Source organism: Numida meleagris, chromosome 4 (genome assembly GCF_002078875.1).
Source record: "Numida meleagris isolate 19003 breed g44 Domestic line chromosome 4, NumMel1.0, whole genome shotgun sequence".
NCBI classification, from domain to species: domain Eukaryota; kingdom Metazoa; phylum Chordata; class Aves; order Galliformes; family Numididae; genus Numida; species Numida meleagris.
Genome location: NC_034412.1, coordinates 91369564 through 91387490, shown reverse-complemented (window position 1 = coordinate 91387490; position 17927 = coordinate 91369564). Strand labels below are relative to the sequence as shown.

Sequence of the window (17927 nt, the reverse complement as noted above, 5' to 3'; positions counted from 1 at the left end):
TACCTCTGTAAAGCTAAAAATGTTCTGTAACATACTGATCATCATGCCTGCTGCTTCGCAGTACTAAAAACCAACTCAAGTCCGCACTAAATGCTCCCTGTAATCCACACAGCAACAAAGTAATGTATTACTATTTACATTGCTCTAAGTTTTTTCGAGTCACTATGTAGATGGCCTTAGCAGTAATGACTGCAGAACGTCGGGACTGGTTTGCCATACACCAAAACCCAGTACAAATACTGAAAGACCAAACATGTACAGACTGAGGTTGGGAGAAGCAAAGCAATCTTACAAGCCATTCACTGAAAGTCTGCAGAATACCTTCTCTACACGCAACAACGCTTCCTATTCATTGGTTTGAATGGACGGATGTTTACAGACCAAGAATAATCCAGAGCTTCTATGGATTTCTTTGATCATCGCAATTCCCTTATTCCAGATAACAGAAGCCCATCAACACCATGTGCTCAGCTCCATGCATTTATTCTCTCTCACTTCACTCTACTTTCCACACTAGCCACTACTTTTCATGGTTTTTTTCCGCCTCTTTTATCCTCCTATCACTACAGCGGTCCTTGAGAGAAAGACAAGGCCATTAAGTGCCGCGCAACTGCCACCTCAGCATTATGGATTAGAAGGCTGATTCTGATAATCCTGGAAGCATCAGAAAGCAACATCCCCTTCAAGGTATGCCACGTTGTTTTCCAAAGTCATTTTCCCAGAGACACAGCAAAACGCTCAGGTTTTGTGGTTCGAGCAGGGCGGAGGAGAAGGCTGCTGATGTTTTAGAAAACAATATTAAAGCTTGATTTCCAGATCCTCAGCTTTGGCCACTGGAGATCCTCACTTCAAAGACCAGCTGTTGGGGAAACTGCCATTCTTTGATTCACCCAGTATAAAATTTACTTAAAGATTCCAAGGAAAGAGCAGGAAGTTTCCTCAAAGAAAACAACAGGGGCTGACACACACAGCTGCATGCGTACAGGTTGCTGCCCTCTAGCAAGCGGGGTCTGGGGGCTCCAATACACCATCAGTAATTCAATTATCACATTTACTTCTCTTTATCATAAGATAAACACAGTTTCAGGGATAGACTGCTTGTATACATCCTTTCAAAAAAAAAGTATAAAAACCCCCAAAACACACAATGAAGTGCACGGGTTCAAAATGTGCAGTAAATACTTTTGAAAGCGATGCTCTCATCTGGGAGAACTGCAGCAGATGTTTATCAGGAGCTACTGCAACAGTTAATCCAGCTTCCAGCCAGATTAACTCTTTGCTATTGGAAACGAGACTTTTGGGGCACATTCTCTGCAGGAAGCAACGTCTGCTGTTGCTGACAACAAGCAGTTAACTGAAGGAAGGAAAAAACCAGCTCCAAAGCCCAACCAAATAAACCAGCGTCTGGCCCAAAAACATGAACAGGTGTATGTGTGGGTGGGAGTGTGGGGGGAAAACATTTAAACAAAGCCTCCACTGACATTCTGGTCACTGAAGAGGGTACACTGGAAATGCGTCAAACAGTATTTTTTGAACAATTCAGCAAATAATGGATTTTTTTTTTTTTTTGGAGCAGATAAGAATCACGGTGCTTGATCTTGGTTTCCCAAGTGCGGTACTAATGCATCACAGCAACAACTCAGAGGTTGTTCTATTTAAAGATGTTATGAGTAAGAATGAAAATCGGAAGGTACCAAACTGGATCATTCAATAATAATTCAGCACCTAAGAAACACGACAGTATTTCAAAACACTAATGTGGTACTAAAAATCTGCCTTAGTTACCCAAACATCACATTATGGCAGTCTAAACTGTTTTTCTCTTCTGAATTCTGAATAATTTAATGGCAGTTCATTTTTTTTTATGCAACTAATTATAGTACCTATGGAAGTAATCTGGTTTTTACACCTTAAAGGTACAACTGCAAATCACGTTGCTGTTTAAAGCAGGAATTTAAGGAAGCCAATTGAGTCCATTTTCATAACCTTTCTCAAAGGCAAGCACGGGGCTGGCTGCTCACCCCCTGAACCATTCCTCCCTGCTTCTAATTTAACAGACATTTAATTTTGGCAAAATCATGGAGCACTCGTGGGTCCCATGAAAACAGAGGGAGAAGTTCTGCCACCCCAAAGATAGGGAGCAGGAAGGGATCTGCTCCACAGCCACGCTACCTTCCCCTGCACACAGGATTTTGGGATTTCAGCTTGGGCACACATCTTCCAGCTGCAACAACAGGAGAACAGGACACTCATTCTGGAAACTTTGCTCGTAACTTCCTTCCTGACTGAAGAAAATATCAGTTTGATATTTTGTTTGCCTAAACAAAGAGAAAAACAAACAGCACTTTGTCAAGCGTCCAGACAACCTACAAAGGTTTTGTTTACTAATTGTTAGGCCGAACAATAAACAAATGAACAGCTTCGGGCAGTCCTTATGACCCTGCAGTATCTCTGCTGCTGATGCAGAACAGTTCAGAACTCTCCAGTTTTATTCTTGGCATTACCCTCAAAGCAATGGCAAGGATTATCAGCCCCTCTGTATCTGATACAGAGATCACTGCTATTTAATTGTGGAAATGTTGATCACTATCTCTCCAGTTCTGGAGAGAGAGGTGACCACGCAGCCATGTGCATGCAGTATTTCTACCTTCCTGCCTGCATGGAGACAACCAGCTTGCTGGCTACCTGCAGCCTGGTTGGGTTTTTGCGCCCTAGCTATCAAACATCATGAACCACACATCTAAGATCACACACCACAAGGTTTTCTTTCTGATATTTTTGGTGTTCCACAAGAAAATACTGACACTCCATTCTGCGAGTGCAGCCAGGAAAACCTTTTGTTCGTAGCTTCAATGTTAATGATATATTTTGCACATTAACAGTACAAAGCATGACTTAAATCAAACCTTAAACATAAATGTAAAAGTAATTTAAACTGGTGAACTGGAAACAGCCATTTAAATAATTCCATATTGCAAATATAGTTCTCTTAAAGAACTGTTTGCTTTCAATGGTTGTTAGCTCTTGCTGAGTAGGTAAATAAACTACATGCATCTACTTAAGTGATTATGAAGTTTAATATACCCTAGATGTTTTATTTTTACATTTTATTAAGTAGACAACTTACTAGGCTATTATTTTTTTTAATGTGATTCCTAAGTGCTTCAGAAATATTTAATAAGCCTTAAAGCGCCTTTTATCATGGTGATCCTTCCCACTTTCTAGAAAGACAATCCAAGGAAGGGATGATTAACAAGTTTGGACTCTTCTTCCACCAGACTGAGCTAGCTCCAGGATAACAGGATTGCTCTCCCCTATACCAACCAATTCCACCTGTTGCATGGAATTTTTCACTCTGACTCAGCAATGAGAACAATTTGCACTATCAGGGAGAGAGCTGTTAGCAATGTAGGCTGCCTGCCAGAAGGCAGCAGAACTCTGGAACAAGTGCCCTTACAGGAACAAGGAGGTTTTGCTAGATGCTTTCATCAAGATGCAAACTTCACATTCATCTGACTCTGCCTAATAAAATTCCAAAGTAAAGGTAACACAGACAAAACCAACTGCTGTCTTCCACAGGAACGTGGCTCACACTGGAAATGGCTTCAGCTACTCTGCCATGAATAACCAGTTCAATTTAGTATGTACTCAAGGAAGAGGGTTTAAAAGAAACGTGTATATCTCAAGCATCTGTCAGTACAGCTACCTTTATGCTGCATCTCTCCTCTTTCTGCCTATATACTACTTCATGTCTAACTGAATCATCATGCACCAATTTCCAAGTTGTACAATTGCTAATCTCTGGTTTGAGCACTCATTCCTTAATAACGTGCATCGAAATCTGCAGCATGTGAACCTGCCAACAGTGCTTGTCATGAGTGTCCCAGAATGATTCCTGAGCACTGAATATGGCACAGCCAGATGTGCAGCCAGGCTGAGGATTTACACATTGCACAGCTTCTGCCCTAAGGGACAGAGCCCGATCTAAACTGCTTCCGAGTCAAGATATGAGGTGCGCAAGAAGCGAGAGAAGTACAGAATGAATTTTATGTCTTTTCATGGTCTCTCCCCACTGTGCCCATTCTTCATTACTGTTAAACACTACTCATGCCCCAGGCTGACCCATGATGCAAGATCCTATTTTTCAAAGAGCAGATCCATTTCTTGCCTGGTTTCAGGGAGGAAGAAATTGTGTGCTTACTTTGTGCCGCGTTCAACCCAACACGACAGCATCCTGTAACAACACAGCGTGACTGGCTTCTGAGATGGGGGGGCTCTCAAAAACCAGAGGTGAAGGACACCCTGACATTACTGAGCGAGGTGCAGATGCTGAAGATAATGATGCTTAGTTAAGTCACACTGCACTAATGACCATTCCTAAGCCTTCCAGGATGGGGTGAGAGGCAGAATGCAGAGTGCAAGAAGAAAACCCAAAATAGCAGTACAGGACAAGTTTGGTACAGGTGACCTCATAAAATGCTGACTGAAAGCCTAGTGATTGCTAAAGGGGCAACCACTATCAGACCTACGGGGGTGGCCTGGGGTGGACAGCCAGCATGGAGAAACCTGTGGCTCTGATGATGAACTCTGGAGCTACCAGCATCCATCCTGCTGCTAGTCTTTGTCTTCAGCTTTGGGAACTGAACATTGAGGTTGGAAAGGCATGGAGCTGCGTCAGGGGAGGGCCAGGTGGGGGTTAAAAAAAAGGGTCTGCACCAGAGGGTGGTGGGCACAGCCCTGAGCTGCCGGAGTTCAGAGAGTGTTTGGACACTGCTCTCAGCCATACGGTTTGGGTTTGGGTGGCCCTGTGTGGGGCCAAGAGTTGGACTCCTCCTTGTAGGTCCCTTCCAACTGGGATAGTCCATGATTGTATGACACGAATGAGCAGAACCCAACCACAGGGTCCTACTGCCTCAAGAGAAGATACCTGAGGAGGTTGTGGGCTGGGAGTGGGGTAGGCCGGAGCTAGGCCAAGGAGCTGCTGGGAGCGAGCAACCATCTGAAAAAAAACTGAAAGAGGGTTTTATACCAAAAACCATCTGAACCTCCTGCATGCACTTCTCAGTGCTGCCGACACCTCATCCACCCCACCAATAAACCAGCCTGGGCCAAATGGTTGTTGTGTGCCCAGCTCCCAGTGTCCCACATGCTCCCATCTGCCTGAACAGGGCAGGCTCCGGGACCCAAAAGGCTGCGGTGATGGAAATCCATGCATCATACACACAGTTACTGCAACCAGAGGGCTATAAAAATCCTTGTACCACTTACATTATTTCTCCTCTTTGAGGAACTCTGCCACCTGGAAGTTTTACACATTGTACTTGTACTGAATGGGTTGCACTGGTGGTAACGTTACAGCTCAGGAATCACACATCGTTACAAACTGGATATTAATTTTTCTCTGTGTAATCAAAACAGTCATTTAAAAACAAACATGACATGTAATTGTCATCAGAAGTTTTCCAAACTAACACTGCATGTGTTTACATATAAAAATTATTCTTTCGAAGCAAGCATTGCTGCTATCAGTGAAAACTGCTATTGTCAATTACATCGCTACCTCGCAGGCATCGCCCCCTCAAAGAACTCCATAACCCCTCGAGCTGTACCAAGAACACATTCTCCCCCCATCCAATTAAGTCACTAAAGGAAAAAAAAAAAAAAAAAAACAACCAAAACAACTGAACAACTCTTGAAACGCTGATCTGCAAACATTCAGATAAGTAGGTAGGCAACAGATAAGGAATTCAAAGACTGTTTTTGAATAACTGTGTCCATTTACTGATGCACACAGATCCTCCAGCAATCAGCATACAGAAGACTTGCACGCAGACAGATTTCCCCGCATACACTGGAGTTATTAGCCAATTCATATAGTTAGAAAAAATAAAATAAAAAGCAATAGAGAAAATGTAGCTTTTCCAGTCTGATTTTGTTTGTTTAATAGAAACTTATCAGAGCTTATTCTCTATTTATATTTGGAGGAGATTTAAAAATATATAACATGCATCTCCTTCAGATGATAGTTGTCACGCTAACACGTACTAATACAAGTGCAAAAGTAAGAAGCAGGGTTTGGTTCAGCTCTGCTGGATCTGTGCCTGGTACCACATCACCAACCCAGTCCTCTGAGAGGGAAAGGTTCCGCCTGCTCCTTCCCCCCGCGCGCAGGCAGCAGGGTGAGAAAAGGGGTATCTCTGCTCTGCAGCATGCACACCACCCTTCTTATTTCTGTTACCACCACAAGCAGGCAATGCTTGATCACCTGCTGCAGCTTGCTTGCACATTAACAGCAATCAGAATCTTTCTATTTCATAGCATCGTAGAATGATATGGCTTGGAAGGGAACTTAAAGCCCATCCATTTCAACCCCCTGCCATGGGCTGGCTGCCCCCACCAGCTCGGGCTGTCCAGGGCCCATCCAACTCAGCCTTGAGCACCTCCAGGGATGGGGCACCCACAGCTTCTCTGGGCAGCCTGTGCCAGGGCCTCACCACCCTCCTGGTAAAGAATGTCCTCCTAACATCTAACCGAAATATCCCCTCTTTCAGTTTAAAACCATTCCCCCTTGGTCCCATCACTGTTTGTATTTCCACTCCAATAATCCCCTGCGTAGATATCAAAAAGACACAGTTGTTTTTGCTGTTTTCTTGGGATGCTCTGAAAAAAGTTTAAATAGAGTATGACACACACATCTTATTTTTTATAGGCATATATTATTTGTATATGACATATATATTACATGTACTTGTATATACTCTATATATGCACATAAAATATGAGAACATTATATATTACAAACACCACTGTGACGTGAAACCAAAACAGCATACACTGTACACAAGGGTATTCCTCCTCTTGAAAAAGTCCTTGCTGAACAGCAAGTAGATCAACGTTGAAAGCACACGCTGCTTCTATACATATTTATGTGCATACGCATTTCACGATTAACATATTATTTACACGCAGCTCTCCGCATCTCTCCTATCTACGTGCCCACAAGCACTGAGCACAAAGCACAGCACAGCAGTCTCAGCCACCCACACACTCATCTCCTGCAGCACAGGGGACGTGGGCAGCTCAGCGCAGCACTGCACTCCACCTCTGCTTTGCTGGGACAAACCCCTGCCTTGCAACAGGTGCAGCCCCCCAGTGCCCTGCAGCTCCAGGAGAGAAAAGCAGGGTTTTTTAGGCCTAGCAGCCTAAAAGGGATGGCAGAGGGGTTAACGGCATCGGGAGCAACAGCACCGCTCATCCCAACCCAAACTCATCCGAACCCAAACTGCTAAACTGGGGCGCTGACATGCTTCCGTAACAATTTTATTAATAATAATAATAATAATGAGGCACTGATTTCCAACCTGGCATTTTTATCTGAATTTCCCACTCTTTGCTTCTGTCACCCGACTGATTACACAAACGAGCCATTCCAGCATTGCTTCTGGAGAAGGTACCACGGTGTGCTGCCATTCCTAGCTAACTGCGAGCTGGAACAGAACGCAAACGTAGCTGCAGTGCTGCTGAGCTCACGGTGCAAAGAAAAGTTGCAGAACCCACCAGCAGAACACATCTCGATCACAGAGCACATCTCCATCAGACATAACTCGTTATTTCCCCCATGAAAACTGTGAGGAAACGCAGAACTCAGAGAGATGAGTGAGCTTTTAATAAGAAACATCAAGGATGGGCGGCTATAAAACGCACCGTGAATAAAAAAGGGGAGAGTGGATGCCAGGGAATAACGCACAGCCAAATCCGTCCCTGAGATGCGCATCGGAGGAGAGATGCACGAGAGAAAAGCGGAGCGCACGGAACTTCCCTTTTGCTATTTTGAACGGAAGGCGGACGCGCGGCGCTCGGTAACAGCCACTTCCGACGGCCGCGAACTGTCACCGCGGGTGCGGGGGAGGGGGTTCGGACGGGGTGGTCAATGAGCGCTCCGCGGGCGCCGGGGCAGAGCCTCGCAGCCCCGCGCCACAAAGAGCCCCTTCGGAAAGCAAATAATAACACGAGGAATGGAAAGACGAGCGCGCTGAATGAGAACGCAGCACTGCGTTCCCACGCCGCCGCGCTGCGCGTCCGGTTGCGCGGCCACCCCGCCCTGCCCGCCCCAGAGGTGGGTGGTGAAATGGAAAAAATAGTGGAGGGGAAAAAAAAAAAAACAAATGAGAATGATCATGATATCAACGAAACGAAGCACCCCGCCGGGCCGGACCAGGCGCTGCCAGCGCCCCCGCGCACCCACCTTGCATCCCCGCTGCCGGCCCCGCCGCGATCTGCCTCCGCCGCTGAAAATACGGAGCAGACGGCGGCGGCCAATCGGAGAGCGCGGCGCCACGCCCGCAGCCAATGGCGGCCGTCCCCCGCTGGCCGCCCGCCAACCCGGGCGCAGCTCATTAGGCGGCCGCCAGCAGCGGGGGAGGGGCGCGGCACCGCCGCGGGGGGAAGGGGGGGGGCCACCTCCTCCCACTTTTTTTCCCCCCTTTTTTCCCACTTTTTCATCTCTCCTCCTCTGATTCCTTTCCCCCCACTCTCCCACTTTCTTCGACCTTTCCCCTTTTTTTCCCCATTCCTCCCCTTCTCCCTTTTTCGTTCTTTCCTTTTCCTCAGTTTTTACCTTTTTGCTTTTTTTCTCCTTCTTTTTCCTGAAGCTCTTCCCCCTTTTCCCATTCCCAGGTCTTTTTTTTTTTTCCCTCCCTTCCCTCCTTCCTGCTTTCTTCCCCCCTCCTTGCCACTTCTCCTCTTTTCTTTTTTACCCTTTCTTCTTTCCATTTCCCGCTTCTCCCTTTTTCTTTGCCCCATTTCCCCTTTTCTCCTTCCCTTTTCCTTCTTTCTAATCTTTTTTCATTTTTTCCTTCCTTTTTTTCCTTCTTACTCCTTATCCCCATTTTCCCCCTTTATTTTACTTTCCTCCATTCCTTTTCCCGTATTTTCCCGTTTTTCCTTTTTCCCGAGTATTTTTCCCCTTTTTTCTCCCTTCCCTCCCTTTCCACTCTTCCTCTCCCTCTTCCTCATTTTCCCCTTCTTTTTCCCCAGCTTTTTCCCCTTCCTCTTTCCCCCCTTTTTCCTATTTCCTTTTTCCCTCTTCTCTCCAGTTCTTTTCCCAATTTTCCTTTTTTCTCATTTTCCCCCTTTTCTCAATTTTTCTCTCCCCCATTTTTTTTCTCCTTTTCTTCTTAAAAAAAAAAAAATATATATATATATATATATATTATCATGTTAAAGCACAATCTGGGGACTATTTTACCATGCCAGTGCTTGGCTCATCCTTGGGAATCCCAACAGACAAGGGGGATGGAAACATCACAATGACCCCAGCTACAGCCTGAGGCTCACAAATGCCCACTCAGCCCCAATTCTTTTTAACCAAGTGACACAAAAACTCAGTTGCTACTACTGTTCAACCCACTTCAGGAATGCCAGCTCCAAACCCAGAGCTGTGCTGGCCACAGCTTCGCTTCAGCACACAGAGCTTTGTACTCTTGCCACTACTGGGAAATTAACAGCAAAAAATCATTTTCTTAGTATTAACTTGAGTCCAGCAACTTTGGAAACAAGTATCTGCTTTGCTAAAAGTGCTCTGCCCTCATATGGCCCCACCTGCAGTGCTGCATCCAGGCCTGGAGCCCCCAGCACGAGAAGGATGCGGAGCTGTGGGTGCCCCATCCCTGGAGGTGCTCAAGGCCGGGTTGGATGGGGCCCTGGGCAGCCTGAGCTGGTGGGAGGGAGGCACCCAGCCCGTGGCAGGGGGTTGAAATGGATGGGCTTTAAGATCCCTTTCAACCCCAAACCATGCTATGACTCTAAGAAAATTACTAAATCACATTCGCTGAAAACTCCTGCCCCAACAAGCCCCATTATTAATTAGCTCCGTGTTTGCTAATACAGGCTACCACATGTCATGCGGTGGTAGAGCTGATACCGACGCAGGTCCCGATGCTGACTTACAGGAGGAAGCAGCTCCCCAGCAGCTCAGCACGGACGGATCTGGAAGGTGCCCCATGAGCTGCCAAGCAGCCGGCAGAGCCCTGAGCCGCTGCCAGGCTCCCAGTGACTGTGACACCTCTCCCAGCCCTGGCATCTGCGACAATCGATAAAGTGACTCACCGAATTAATAAAATAGAGATCACGAAGCATGCATTTTTATTAAAGAATAATTTCACGATAACCAAGTAACGCGGATGCTTCCAAGCATAAGATTAAATTACATGCTGAGCAAACCTGGCATTTCGTGATAAACTGCAAAAATAGTCCTCGCAACTGAGGAAGAACATTGCTGACACTGTCCATAAACATGTTTTATAAAGCATAACCGAAAGTAACAAAAAAAAGTCACTGAAGTGATGGTTGGAAAATTCACTACCATATCCACAATAATTACTTTTGAGACTTCTGGCTTTGCAATTTATTCCTTCGAATACACCGCTTGGTGTCAGAAGTTTACAAACTCTCCCCTACACCGGCAGATATTAAAGGCAAATTAATTCCTTCACTGATCCGACATCAGCAGTCGCTGTTAGGGGAATACACAAAGATTCCCAGCACCTCTGTGCTGACAAGGAATTTATGGAAGCACTCAAAGACCTGTGTCATACCCGACAGACAATGTCTGCCAGCACCGTCCCCAAACTGGCCCCACTCCTCTGCATCGCCAAATATGTCACGCTCTCACACAGCCCTCACGTGATCACAGTCCTGCCAGGTCTTCCAAATATTGCTCTTACAGTAGAACATCCATTGTTTCCTGGAATTGTACTTTCACAGTTGCGCTGCTTCAGAACTGTATTGAGTCCCTGGGTATTTTATATGCCGAAGATACAGAACTCCCATGGACTTCCCAGCTAAACACAGGATACAAGGTCTTTGCCATCCTTCTTGCTAACTAATAAGTAATGGAGGCTTAATTCTGAGATGCCGTCATGAAACAAAAATCAAACAGAGCCTAAGTGATATAAAACAGCATTTGTTTCTGATGAATTGAAATGAATTCCCATTTTAAAACAAATGACATTTAATAATGTATTAAACATGTAAACAGGAACATACTTGAAGTTATAACCCCATCAGCTCTTTCTCACGACATTCATTTTCTCCAAGACCATCTCCACATTTCAATTTAATCGTTTGTAAAATACTGCTAAGTTAATGAACAGACATGGAACCTTAAAAATGGCTTCTTCGCTGGGTAGGCTGCAGTCTTCTTTAACTACAGCAACTTAGATCAGTAAAAAAAAAAAAAAAAAATCTGTTCTCTGACATACTGTTAGCAACTTGAAATTTATTATAAGATGTTCATTTTCTTCAAGATGCAGTATTTTTATTTGGAAAACATAACCAATTATCCCTGCTTATAAAGGACCGTTTGTTTCAAGATTTTACAAATCTTCTGCATGGTGATCGTTTCATTTCCAAAGAAAATACCCCCACTGCTATGAATCTTTTCAGGCACCAAAGCACGACTGCACGCAGCAGCAATGCATATTTTAGAGAAGCAGCACACAGGACAAGTTTCAGAACTACACCCACCACCCTCAAGACAAGATGAGGCGAGAGCATTCTTTCTTGCCATAAATTACCACTGCCTCCTAAACGCAATTATTTAACTTCTAAAATAGCTGCAACACAGACAAATTACGAGCTGTAATTACGCAAATGAATGCCTGATACTATATGCACACATGCATATATGTATATCTTCATCTATTCTAAAATGCATCTGTATGCATAATGTTAAGAGTTATAATCAAGTATAGTATATCAGGACATCTTTACCTCATCTCTCCAAATGACAGTGTTTCTATCCTTAATATCTGAAGATATTAAGGATATTTCAGTAGTCAAAAATGCCCATTATTACTCTTTATGGTACCAGTCCCTTGACCCTCTTGCATCTTCCTCATCAGAACCCTTCCAACACCTGAATACTGGATTCATTGGCAGCATCTTGCATAGCTCGCCAGTTCTCATCTGCTTTGGACACAGGACACTGTGCTGGACAGCACTTATGGTCTGGTATCTTAATTCACAACATAAAAACAAATTTAAATTTGAACATTCCCAAACTATTCTCTGAAAGGACACTTTGCCAGAGGTCTTGGTGGGTAAACAAAGGAGCAACTCTTTGACTAAATCTCCATCACAATGAGAAGCGCTGCCCTTCTCTTGTTCATACATCAAATTTTTCAGATATTCATCTTAGACGTTGGATAACAGAGTGGATCTCTAACAGAACCACTGCTTTAAGGTTACTAAGCCTCCACACCTCTGCATATGGCTTCTTGTTTGCCCAGAGCTCGTAGTACTGCTCACTGAATTAGGGAATGACAAGGGAGGTAACACCATGCAGAGATCTAAGGGGTGGGTTAGGCAATCTCAGTATGCTCAGTGGTCTGAGTATTTCTTTTATTCACTTCCTAAAACACCACATTTACAGCATTCATCATGCAATGAATATTACATAACAAAGATCTTGGGCGACCTTTTACTTAAGTATTCCTTAACATTAGTCTTTGCACTCCTATAGGGCTTTAAAATGCCAGATTCCCACATATCTGTGTTTTCCAGGGAAATTTAATAAAAAGATGGCAATCTAATACAGTTGTCTTTTTTCTATGCTGGTTTGCATTGCTGGTAAAATACATTGCTACAATAAAAAGCCTTGATACTTCCTGATTTAAAGTACAAGAAAAACGCTATTTTTAAAGTCAAAATCTGTTATAATGATGGGGGTGGGGTTGGAGTTTTGGTTTCTATTTTTTTCTTTACTTACAGTGAAAATTCTGAATACTGTACATGCACATTCACATCATTTTGCAAAACTGTCAACGCCAGATATGTGCCTCCTTCTTTGAACTATCTCCCTGTGTTGTAACCTTCAGCTAAATTTGAAAATATTTTGGTAAACATAACTGGTGTTTCATGGGTGTAATTTTGAGAGCATAAGGAATTTAAGAAAACAGTTGATATGTACTAAAATCTAAAACAGGCTTTTAAGAAATTGTCCGCTCTCTCAGCTGAGCAAGTTGGTCGGCTAACCACCTAGAAACGTGGATCTGTAGTCCGGTCACTTCCTCCTACATTTTCTTCCCAGTACAATCTTTGAGCTACTGAGCTCCTTTTGAAGGCTATTCGTACATTCCATTGTGGTGAAATATCTATTACAATGGTTAAATAAAGGATGTTTTTCTTCTCTTAATGCATTTAGCTTATATATCCATGTACTTGTATCTCATTGACCGCAATAGGATTGCACTCCAAAAGCAGATTGTCTCAGATACGTAACAGTAATGAATGTCCACGCTTTTCCCAGATAAATACAATAGTTTGAATAAAGCAACGGAAGTGCTAGCAGTGGAACACATTTCTTAAAAGCATATGTCTGAGAAGGATTTCACCTGGGGATATTATAGGACTATGCAAAGTCCTGCCATCATCTCGATCTTCCAGTGAAGGAAGCATGTCCATTTTTCCACCCTTCTCACAAGAATGCTGCTGTGGAATTTGGACACTCTAGCAATCAGAAAGCCTCTTTCAGGAAAGCCTTGATTAAATTCAGCATTTGTTGTACCATTTTTGCTTCTGCAGCCTTTGGCTTCCAGTTCTCTTACGCTGGCTCCACACTGGCTCCCTCTTATCTAACAGTCTCTTCATCTCCTTCCAAATTGAAAAAAAACCCTCATACTGATAAAGCAGAAAATTCTGTTCACTTGTTTTTATGCACACCACAGGGGCTGCTAATGCACATCCTGTGATCATTCAGTACTCTTTATCTATAATGAGGATCTTGTTGTAAATGCCCATTTTACAAAACTCCGCCATTACTCACTTAGAAGATACGACCTTCAATTTTACATTTTGAATTTGATTCCACTTCTGTTAGCCCAGTTTTCAAAGTCATCTCAGTTATTTCTGTACAGCATCCTGATTCTCTTCTATATTTAGGATGCCTTCCAATTTTGTCATTAGCACAGCCCCGCTACTGATGCCAGGTGATGCACATTAAACAAGTCAGTCGCAGTGCTCCACTGGTAACCTCTCTGGCATGCCACACGTTTTAGAAAAATATTTCACTTTCATAAACAACTGCCAGTAAATTGATGCAGGAAGAAATAATTCTTCTTGAGATCTTCTGTCCAGCTGCATCCACTCTGCTTTCTTTGCTGCTTCTTACAGTTGGACTAGATGATCTCGGGGTCTTTTCCAGCCGTAATGACTCTACAATTCTTTAGACTAAGGATTAAGATAGAATGAAACTGTGCCCATGGCTGCTTGCACAAATGTACCAACAGCACATGATGGTGAGCAACGTTTTCTGGCTCAAGGTCTTCACCACCACTGGGTGCACACTGAGGAATCGGTCTCCTTCACGGAGTCACACACATGCTTTATAGACACTTCTCACCAATCTTCAAGAGGAAGACAAAAACCCAACCTCAGCTTGGGTCTTCACTTCTCAGAACACAGAGGCGTGTGATTTCTTGGTAGCAGTAGACACTGATCTTTAGGAGTCTTGAATTAATTCACAGGAAGCTTCTTAGTATTCCATAAAACACACAACGCCAGCAAGTCCTGAGGGCTGAGTTGGAGCTTTTCTTTGGAACCAGAAAACACCTGCATTCAAAACAGTGGTTGTTTGGAAACAGAGATTCCCCAGGAAAGGGACCAGGGGCTGCCGCGTGCAGCCCGTCTGCCTCTGGTGTGCTGGAGCCTTCAGAACTTCTAAGAAATGGTTCTGCCAATAAAAATTCAGTGGCTTACCCATTTTAAGAAGCATTGCCAACACCACAGGATCAAACCAGAGCATTTGCCCGTACCTGCCTCCCCAGCCCCAGCACGATCCAACAACACCTTTGAAGTGGCCTGAGGCCAGCAGTGAGGCCAGGATGAGGGGGCCAGGCCCAACGGCCTCCACGCAGAGCGGCCTCCAGAGCTCAGAACTGCGCGTTGCCAAAAGGATGGGATTTCTGCTGCCAAGCTGTGGAGGACTCGCGCCCAGGCGTGTTCTGCAAATGTTGTATTTTAATTACACAGTTGTGCACAATCAAAGAGGCAGCTCTGAAGTTCTGCAGCCGCTCATCTGAGTGGCATTACACAATCCTTGCTCCTGGCACACAACCTCCTTCAGCGGTTACACGCCAGAGCCGCATGCGTGCAAGGCGATTTTTACTTACAACATCAGCAATACAGTCACAGTTACGAACTTCAGTGAGCTTTGTGCTCATTAAATCACAGCTGTTTCCCCTTGATGAAGCATTAGATCAAACATCACTAAAACTGCCTTTGTTTGTGTACATACATACAAATACGCTTCTCCCTTTGTTCTGCAAAACAAACTCTTAACAGAAAAGTGTTTATATTAAAACTAAGTAGAATTAAATGTCAATTAACAGTTAACAACAGTCTTAAGATAACACTTGAGATGTATCATAATGCCATAATAAACTAACAACAGAATTGACATTATTTTGGTTCCAGCTATTGTTTTCTCCTGGAAAGAAACTACCAGTGGATTAAAACACTTGAACGATGATAAGCATTAACGTCTCAATTGGAAATGCACCTGAACTCCACTGCTTGCTTGCAAGGAGCTCAGATCACCTCGTTTCACCTACCTACCTGTTCATCACAGCTTTGCAAACATGAGGAAGCATTGGCTTTTATATAATACATATATTAAAGAAGTTACTAGTGCTCCTTGAACTAAAGCAGATGGACCTTCTCCTACTCCTCTAGTCCTTCTTAAGGTCTTCGAAACAAAGGTAACACAGATCCTAGCACAATGCAGGCAGCACAAATCGTAGGAAATGCTACAGCAGAATTTCCTGTTTTGTCTACCCAGAGTGACAATGTTGTTCAGTGAGGATAATACAAACCTGTTCTTGAATGAAAGGTATCTGTCTGCTTCCAAAGCTGTATGGAATACAGAAAAACAATGTACCTATTGAAGATAAAGCTAGTTAAGATATGCAATAATCAACATCCTTCATTGCATTCTATTATTGACACTCTTTGTGCAGCCCATCTTGCAACATGAATAAGAACAGAAGGTTTTACATGGGTAAATCAGAAATAACAGCTTAAAATAAGACTGTCCGTCCCTATGTTCCTTTTTGGAAGAGTTTATATGCTTCAGGAGCTCTAAAAATGCTTCTGCTGAAAAAGATAAATAGGCTTAACCATTTTTAGAAGCACTGACAACACTAATGCTTCAAACCAGACCGCACCTGATGTCCCTTTTGGCAAATACAAGACCTCTAACTCTACAAAAAACAGCAACAGATACTGTTGAAGACTGAACTCCAGAATACGCTGAAGCATCCACTTTCCGTTCGTTTGAAGTACATCTACATTACAGTTTACCAACATAGCTCAAAGCTAAGTTCACTTCTGCATGAATTTACCGAGAAAAAGTAGCTTGTAGGAGCATTAATCATGTGCCACGCCGCCCAACTCCCACGTGCTATGCTACAAGCATTTCAGTACCTTTGGAAAAGGATGTAAAGCTCCTCAACAGCTAGCTGCACTGCTCTTCTTCTATCATGAACCCAACAAGAAGGTGGCAGCTGGAAGCAGGGCAGGATATAAACACCCTCCATAGGAATTATACAGCATATGAAACATATGCTGCCCCACTGTCAGGGCTCTATGCCTTCTTTTAAAGTTATCCGTCAAAATGTGCAACATATTTAAGATGACCAAAAAAAAAAGAAGAAATAAGCATTTTAACTGAATTCCATCAGCAGATAGGTGCAGGGTAGTGACAAAATGCTAGGCATCTGCACTTTCAGAGGAATGTACTTCCAGTCTCTTTGGTGAGGGGACAACTCTGCACAGATAAATGGGTTCCAAAGGCACCTTGGCAATGCCTGTCAGCATGTCCCTCAACAGGCCAGTGACAGGCAAGCAGCTTCCATCCTGTCCTGAAGACTCACAGATCATCTAACCATTGCAAGTGCTATGAACAAGGTCATGTTTTATTTAAATGTAGAAGAAAAAAATCCATCAAGTTTTTAAAAAAGAAGAAAAAAAAAAAAGGAAGTTTAACAAGGCAGAAAAGAGCACTGTAGCTGCCCGTGGCACAGAAAAGGGCTGAAAAGTAAGAGCTATTCAAGAAGAAACTAGTTTCACCTTGTTTGAACTAGAAACTCTCTACAGGAGTTAAGCAAACAAGGTTATCCTTTCAATAACCCCAACACCTGGAGCACAAATAACCAGGCAAACAAACACGTTCAACAATATTTTGTCCTTGCATCTCTCATCTGTGGCACCCAGAATTTTCTGGTTAATATTAGGATGTATTATTTTTGGTTTTACACTCTAACAAAACCAGAATACAGATTTGAGTGCCATGAGAGAGTATTAATTGCTTGACTTAGTCTCCACGCATAAAAACTTTAGAGGGCATAAATAATCAGCTGCCCCAAAGTGCCATTTAAACAGCCCTTTAATCATATTAAGTGTCAAAAACGTCAGAACAAGAAAGCAGAAGTCATTTAAAAAAAAAAAAAGTCACATTTAACAATAAGACCTGCACAAAACCGTGGAGGTAAAAGATTGATTAATGAGAAGCAGGAGCACGGTGATGCAAGAACAGTAATCAATCATCACTGAAATGACTGCATTTCGCACAGAAAAGTCTTTGCAGACTTCCATACAGTAGCAAGGCCCTACAGCACGACATCCACAGGAACTTGTTAGGAACTTGTCTTCTCCCTTCACTGTAATCCAGCCCTGTTTAACACATATCCTACGACGAACACTTCAGATGTCCATAAGGAGAAGAGATGCTGATTATAGACAGCATTAAAATGCAAAAATTGTTTCTGTTAAGAAACACTGTTCTGTAATTAGAATACTGTGCTTAGATCATTTCCAAACCGTGCTTGGAAAGACTGGACATAAATCTTTTTTATTATTATTATTTTTAA

At 43.4% G+C, this 17927-nt stretch overlaps 1 protein-coding gene across 4 annotated transcripts in view; it reads right to left on the bottom strand.

Moving 5' to 3' along the window:
- Nucleotides 1–17927, bottom strand: part of CTBP1 (C-terminal binding protein 1) — a 225622-nt gene that overhangs the window by 127568 nt on the left and 80127 nt on the right. The window contains exon 1 of one of the 4 annotated variants that reach the window (XM_021395831.1): nt 8246–8359. The exons of the other annotated variants lie outside the window; for them this stretch is intronic. Within the exon in view, the coding sequence (XP_021251506.1) occupies nt 8246–8252 (7 nt within the window). The 5' untranslated portion in view covers nt 8253–8359. Of the gene's footprint in view, nt 1–8245; nt 8360–17927 lie in introns of those variants that run through there. 4 annotated transcript variants of the gene reach the window in all.